General features: G+C 39.8%; 1 protein-coding gene across 8 annotated transcripts; it reads left to right on the top strand.

The window, feature by feature from the left end:
- The first annotated feature begins 1,404 nt into the window (after positions 1–1,404).
- Positions 1,405–3,745, top strand: LOC108080597 (uncharacterized). 8 transcript variants are annotated; one of them, XM_017175409.3, is made up of 10 exons: positions 1,405–1,821; positions 1,882–1,964; positions 2,020–2,649; positions 2,713–2,805; positions 2,868–2,900; positions 2,951–2,995; positions 3,049–3,111; positions 3,166–3,451; positions 3,512–3,582; positions 3,641–3,745. In XM_017175409.3, the coding sequence occupies exons 1-10, from the start codon at positions 1,541–1,543 to the stop codon at positions 3,643–3,645; spliced, it is 1,590 nt and encodes a 529-aa protein (XP_017030898.1). In that variant the 5' UTR covers positions 1,405–1,540; the 3' UTR covers positions 3,646–3,745. The 8 variants fall into 8 exon arrangements, with proteins under 8 accessions (XP_017030898.1, XP_017030900.1, XP_070141731.1 ...); XM_017175411.3 differs by having other exon boundaries at positions 2,951–2,983; positions 3,040–3,111; XM_070285630.1 differs by having other exon boundaries at positions 2,951–2,983.
- The last annotated feature ends 3,137 nt before the right edge of the window (positions 3,746–6,882 follow it).

A 6,882-nucleotide genomic window follows, 5' to 3' on the forward strand; every position in this document is an offset into this window, starting at 1 on the left:
TGAAAACCAATATGTCACCTTGAAAGGGAAAAACTGTTTTTGGTTAAACAGGGCTGGGAATTTTCCCGTTGTGTCATGCCGGGCACACTCCGCGACAAAAAGGGTTAAAAGGCAAAGGTTATGCCTAACCGCAGATCTCAGCCTGTGCCCGCAAATGTCCAAGTCACCGGGGTCAGAAGTGCAGGGGGTGTACCCTTTTTAACGCACCCGAGAGCCCATTTAACCCCAGAAGCGAGGAGAAAAAAGTGTAACATCTGTGGCTGCCAGCGATCAGCGGCGCCCGATAGCAGTTCGCCAGTCAAGTAATAATTATGCAAACATTTCGGGCCGCTAATTTGCCGCCTATCTTAATTTAAATCGCTGAAAAGCGCACTGGAACCAGCGAACAAAAAATTGTTTAATTGTCGTGACATGACAATAAGCGACCTGGAAATTAGGGTCCTTAGCTCTCCTTCTTTTTTGTTATCCTTTTTTTTCGCGTGTGTTTTTCGTGTGGCTTGATTTTTTGGCAAAGATAAGCGAGGGGAAAATTATAGGGTATGCAAATGCTCTCATATAGTGTTGGTCGCGTGTCCTGGATCAAGTTTTAGGTCCTACTGGAATTCAGTTTTAGCGCCTGCAATTAAACCTGTAAGGGGGAACAGTTTATGATAACATATTTGTAGTTAATTTTGTTAATTTAGTGGCACATATGTTAAGCGGATAGAGGTAGATGGAAAGTGGAAATGTGGCAGGTTGGTTTATAAGAAAAATATATATTTAAAAAATAAAAAAGAAGAAACTAACTTTTATACTCCGAAGTCTGGAGCATTAGGAATAGAGATTTAGGCCAAATGAAAAGGAAAAATAACTTTAAATTAATAAAAAAACAATTATAAATACCATAATAAATTGCTTCTGACTGAAATTATAATTCCTCTAAGGGGTTATTAATATTTAAATATTTATCTACAATTTTATATCATAATATTTCCGAAAAATAAAAGTTTTAAAATCTCATAACAAATCCAAAAATTTAATTATTTCAATTTGGAAAACTTTTCCAAGCTAGTTTTTTCCAGGTTAACAAATCTACATACTTCATTTTTAATTTCAAAAAATCAAAATTTTTTTCAATTTTTCACAATTTTGACGATGTAACCCCTTATAAAATTTTGAAAAAAATTATAAAATTTTTTTTTCCCCGAAATGGCTAGAAAGACTCCCCTCTTGATGCTGATCAAGAATATATATGATTTATAGGGTCGGAAATGACTTCTTTACATCTTTATAAGCTTCTGACTGATGTTATAAATACCCTGAAAGGGTATAAAACCTAAGAAATATATTTTATTTTAATAAAAATATTTATTTTCCAAGTAGAAATTCCGACCCCCTTACATCTTCTCAAGTTTTCCCATTGCCTTGCCAAAGCAGGCCGAAATAGGTGACATTTAATAATTATTATAGAGAGGAGACGAAATTTTTAAGTATGAGCTAAACACTTGATTGGCGTCATAAAACCAAGAAGCCCCAGGGAGATTTCAATCTGGCAATCATTATGAACAACTCAGATAGTAGCAAGAAAAGTACCGATGCCTTGAAGTACGAGAAGGATGAGCACACCAGCAAAATACTGAAGTCAATGGAATGCTTTGAGGATGTTCACAAGCCGAACGTGACGAAGAGCTCTCAAGAAATTAGCTTGTCCAAATCTAGTGGAAGTCCTGAGTCCGAGGAGGACAACCAGCGCAGCCTTGTATCGAAATCGGAAGAGAAAGATACAGAATCGGAGGCAAACAACGATTATACCAGCTTCCTGAAACACATGAGCGTTCGTTAGTGAGTTTCAAGTATTTTTCTATAAATTTTAAACATTATTATCCTGACTTATGTACTAAGCTCACACTATCTCGTGGAGTTGGGTGAAGTAAAGGATAAGAAAGGAAAGAAAATGGATTATAGCGATTACAGCTGTAGTGAATGTGAGTAGGCCCAGGCTATAGAATATTTTAAAGTATTTTAAACCGGCTAACATAGGTGCCGCTTGCGAGGGACCCTCATGTAGCTGGCAAGTCCCTGCCGAAAATGGACAGGATTGCTCTTCAGGAGCTCAGATGGATTACCCACCCCCAATGGATATGTCTGAAATGTCCGAGGACGGGCACTATTATAGCTATGGGAAGTCCCTGCCAAACTCTCAGTCTGGCTCAGATGAGACAATTGTGAATGAGCCCAGGAGATCGCCTTCGCAGACCTCGCAAAATCCCGCCTGCTCTGTGAACTCCTTCTGCTGTCCCCTAAGACGACCTGGCCAGAAGCCAGTCTGCTACTCGTGCAATCAGGGATATCCCAGCCAGGAGCACTTTATGAGCTCTTCCATCTCGCCGCCCATGGAGGTAGATCCGAGCTCGGGGTATCCCTATTACAATTACCCTGAGCCCGGCAGCTATCCCGGCATGGCGATGAGATCCATGGGAAATATGCAACTGGATCAAAGGGGACGCGGTGGTCAAAAGAGCGAGGATACGCGCTCTGGCTCTCCACCAACATCCAGTCCATCTCTAGCTGGAGGAGCAAATAATCTCAATTCAAGCGCATTCAATATGGAGGAGTTTATGCAAAAGTATCAGAAGAGCCTTCAGCAATGTTATGCCACCGCACAGCAAGGTATTTTACGATCTTTTACTAATATTTTTAATATTTTTTAAGCAATCTTTCACTATAATTTAGGAATACAACAAACCTTTGCGCAGGCCAATAGTCAGCCATTTTTTAGCCAGCCTTCTCAAGGAAATCCACAGCATTATCCCACTACCAATCCAGGTAATTAAAATCAAATTAGCAAAGCTTCAAAAATAATAATAACTTTCTTAACTTATTTACAGGTGCTCAACAAATGTTTGCCAACCCGAATCAAGGTAGGTCTTAGTTTTAATTAAAATAATCCTTTATAGTTTTCCTTTGCCAGCAACTCCACAATATTATGACAATACCAATCAAGGTAATACTTTAGGTATAAATTTTGATTTTCTATTAATGTGTTTTGATTTAAAGAAGCTTTTCCAGATATGCAACAGGCTTTTAACTCTCCCGTAGATCCCCAGCAATTTTTTAATAGCTCCAATCTCGGTAAGTTTTTTATATTTAATTTAGAATTTATAATTTAATTAAATTTACCTCAAGGCGGTCAATCATTTATGCCGACTTCCATGTCTATGCAGCCTCCGGATATCTTTGGTAGCAACACTGGCTTCATCAGCGACACTTTGCACACGCAGACCGTGTATTCCTCTGACTACAAAGCGTTTTCTAACTCGGGAAATCAATTTAATCACTTTCCCAATGGTATAGACATTGGCTTGGGCCCCGACTCCTGTCCCGACTACAGGCCAGCTGGATACCCTGGCCTGGCCGAGATGGGAGCCGGTGGTCAAGCCAACATGAACTCATATCCGCTTAGTCAAATGAGGTGGTTACTTGTGAGGTCTTTATGCCTTGAAATATATTTACATAAATTCATATATTTCAGTTATACAAGTCCTTACTCCTACGACATGTCTTCCCCCTCTCCTGGCCATCTTTCTGGTCATGGAAATCCAAGTAAGTGGTTAAAGTTACTTGAAAATATATATTTAAAAATATTATATTTAATTCACAGTGTAAGTCGAGTGACCTGACCCTGGAAAGTGGCTTTAATTAAATTTAAATTTGCTTTTAGCAAGAAAGTTAAATAAAGTATAAATATTTTATTGGCACTGTTTAATCTGCTTTCTATTTTGAGTAAAATAAATCCTTAAATTCTTCCCCTTCTTGTTGGTAATGACTCACAATAGCCCCTGTTCCGCCTGAACTTCGCCTGACATGCACTTTAAGTCAAAGCTAATTACACTGAGCTAGTCTATTGATTTTAGCCGTAAAGTACACTAACCCGTGAAGGAACCCTCGCAGTAATCAAACAGGCGGCCACATCAGTGACCTAGTTTTCCCAGCAAAAACTAAGGCGGAAAATGTGGAAAGACTGAAAGCGGCCAGGCAAACAACGCCCCCGAGAATGCGAAAAATGGTTGAATGTGGAGCGAAAGTGAAACGCAATATGACCACAAAGGAAGCCAGGTTCTTGGCAGTATCTATGTCCACTTGGCCAGGAAGAGAGCCCAGGCCAAATCAAATATCAAAGTGCCGACAAAGAAAGCTTTGGCCGGTTAATTGTTTGATGTTAAAGAGGCAAATGAACTAAAGCCTCTCGGATTGACATTCATTAATCTCATGATTCATAGCAGTTGAATAAAATCTAAAAAAATATACATATATAACTCGTGTGTCAACACCCACAAAACCACAGGCGGTTGTCTAGGATCCACAAACAACACGCGAATGAAAGAATTTCCCAATGATTTATTTTTTACGGGGCAACACCTTAAATTTTTTGGTAGAAAGAAAACGGTCTGAGGTAACTCCTTCAGTCTCCGAATATGATTAATTGGCCCAAAAACGAAACGAATTTCGTTTCTGAGCAGCGGTTGCGCTTCATTATCAGCGTTTTGGCCAGTGACCATCAGCGGCAGTCAATTACCGGTCGACAGTTTCGTTTCTGTTTTTCGATTCTACCTAGCAATCAGCCTCACATTTTGGGTACACTGAGGGAAATTAGGAAGTAAAGTAGGAGGTACTAGTAGGTGTTAAAAAAGCTTTCAAATTTACAAAATATACCAGGAAATGAAAGGCTTTCAAATATCAAACAAAAAATCCATGTTGCTTATTTAATTTATCGTAAGTCTTTTATATTTTCTTTTATTTAATTATAGTTTCTTTATTTTTCTCTGTGTACTCTTGCTCTGCCATTCGGGTGTTGTTGTCAATGTCCTGCTGCGCTATTATTTGTCTTGTGTGCGAGACTCCGACTCGGTATAAATTGCTTTACGCCACTTTTGGGTCATTAACGAAATTGAAAATAGAGACAGACCCAAGACCCAAGGAGTGCTGGGTGGGGGTAGATATATCGGGGAACTGGCAAAACGGAGACCACCGAGCAGCTCCTATAAAATCAGTGCCACCTACTTTGGTAGTTGACCAACCATTAGACACCAACAGAGTCCAGACTGTGGGGAGTCCCAGGGAAATCTAAACTTCTCCCTGGGAGATTCAAAACAGATGGTGGGCTTACTTACGATTTATCAGTTAGAGTAATGGTAATGGATATTGCCTGAGTACACAAAACAATGAAGAAAATATGGCTAGTATTTAATATTTAATTTATAAAATAATGTAATCTTCCACAAGTTAGTTATCTTTCCTTTTGCCTAATAAAATTGCCATGACTTTCCTCTACCTCCAACTAACCCTTTTCCACTGCAACAACTCAATCGAAAAGAGTCTCAAATCTCACAAAGAACATTATCATTATCCCCGCCAGCCATGAGAAGGGCTCACTTCTTGCCCAGGGATAAATGTCTATAATTTAATCGAGGGCACGACTTCAAGTAGGTACCTCTCCTCCTGTCCAGGCAAGAAGACAATAAAAAGGAGCAAAAAGGGATCGGATCACATCGCAAGAGGAGAAATCAAAGCGTAACAAATTCGCCAGGGGCAGGACTTTCACCCAGGGAGAAAAAAAAAAGAGAAAGGAGAGCAAAGGACACGGATTAAAAGGCACGCGACTTCGAGTCCTTTTGTTTGGATTGAAAGCCGATTAGGCCGAGGGACGCACAGAGGCATTTGCACTTCATTATTATGAGTTATGAGGGAACGCCGGCTGGTCAAGCTGGTCCTCCACTCGCAATTATGTTACGTTACGTAATGTCACCCCGGGCAAAAGTTATTATTATTAGTTGCCTGCCATGCAAATCGATTTGTTGTCTCCACATCGATATATCTTTTGACATCCGAAGGGTGTGACCAATTGGCATTGGACAACCAACCGGACACGCGTCGCAATCAGATCAAAGGGAGATGGAGGGGGAACCTCCATTTGCATAGAAAATGCTGGAATTCAATAAATGAGCTTGGACATAGGTCAATCGCTTCCACTTAGTCAGATGTCCCATGGATGTCGAGTGGCTGCTTAGCCTGGGAACGAATATGAAAGGCGATTTGCCAAGCTTCTCTTTGGTTTTTGGTACAGATGTCAGTCAAACTAGAGGAATGGTGATTAAGTTATAAATCAGAGGAAATTTTTAAGAGGGAAATGATTATTTCTATAATTTATTTTATAATAAAAACCCAAGAAAAATCTCTTTAAAAATTAAGGAGGATTATCCCTTTGGCAATCCTTAGAGTCCCTTGCCTTTCTCACGGCTATCATCTTACAAAACACATTTTTAACACACTTCCACTACATAAATTCACCCGAATTCCTCCTTGAAAATTGTGTAAAGGATACAAGAACCCTTTGCTAAGTGGCAAACATCAAGGGAATCCAGGCGGGGCGTTCCAAATGACGACAAATTACACACACCAACTGGCGGCGGGCCGGGGCCCTGTGTCTTCGTTTGGGTATTTACAGGAAATTTGCAAACAATATTGAATTCGAAGCGATCAAAATAAAAATTAATCAATGCACTTAAAACTTTAAAAAACACACATAAAGAAGCGGACTCAATGACGTGGAAAAGGGAGGAAGGGAAACCCTTTTTTTCGAGCAACCCCCTTGGGTGACTTTAAAGTGCTCGGGCAGGGAACGTACTCTCTTAACTAATTTATAACTTATGACTGCATGGCCATGGACAATTTTCCATGCCACTACAAAGGAGAGCAAAAAGCCAAAATTTGACATGAGTAGCGGTTGCATAACCCCTTCTAAAAAAAAATACAGAAAATAAATGCTAAGCCCCTTCAGACGGGACATGTGAGTGTGCACATGTCAGCAAGCGAATTAATCGAAGAGAAATGATTTATTTAGCG

The sequence above is a fragment of the Drosophila kikkawai genome, chromosome 3L (genome assembly GCF_030179895.1).
Source record: "Drosophila kikkawai strain 14028-0561.14 chromosome 3L, DkikHiC1v2, whole genome shotgun sequence".
Lineage (NCBI taxonomy): Eukaryota > Metazoa > Arthropoda > Insecta > Diptera > Drosophilidae > Drosophila > Drosophila kikkawai.

What these genes read in the sequence shown, in the direction of transcription:
- LOC108080597 (XM_017175409.3), top strand. Translation starts at nt 1,541, where the DNA reads ATGAACAACTCAGATAGTAGCAAGAAAAGTACCGATGCCTTGAAGTAC. An exon ending in CAATCAAGGTAATACTTTAG is followed by an intron (nt 2,996 to 3,048) that starts GTATAAATTTTG and finishes AAGCTTTTCCAG; the next exon opens with ATATGCAACAGGCTTTTAAC. An exon ending in TATCCGCTTAGTCAAATGAG is followed by an intron (nt 3,452 to 3,511) that starts GTGGTTACTTGT and finishes CATATATTTCAG; the next exon opens with TTATACAAGTCCTTACTCCT.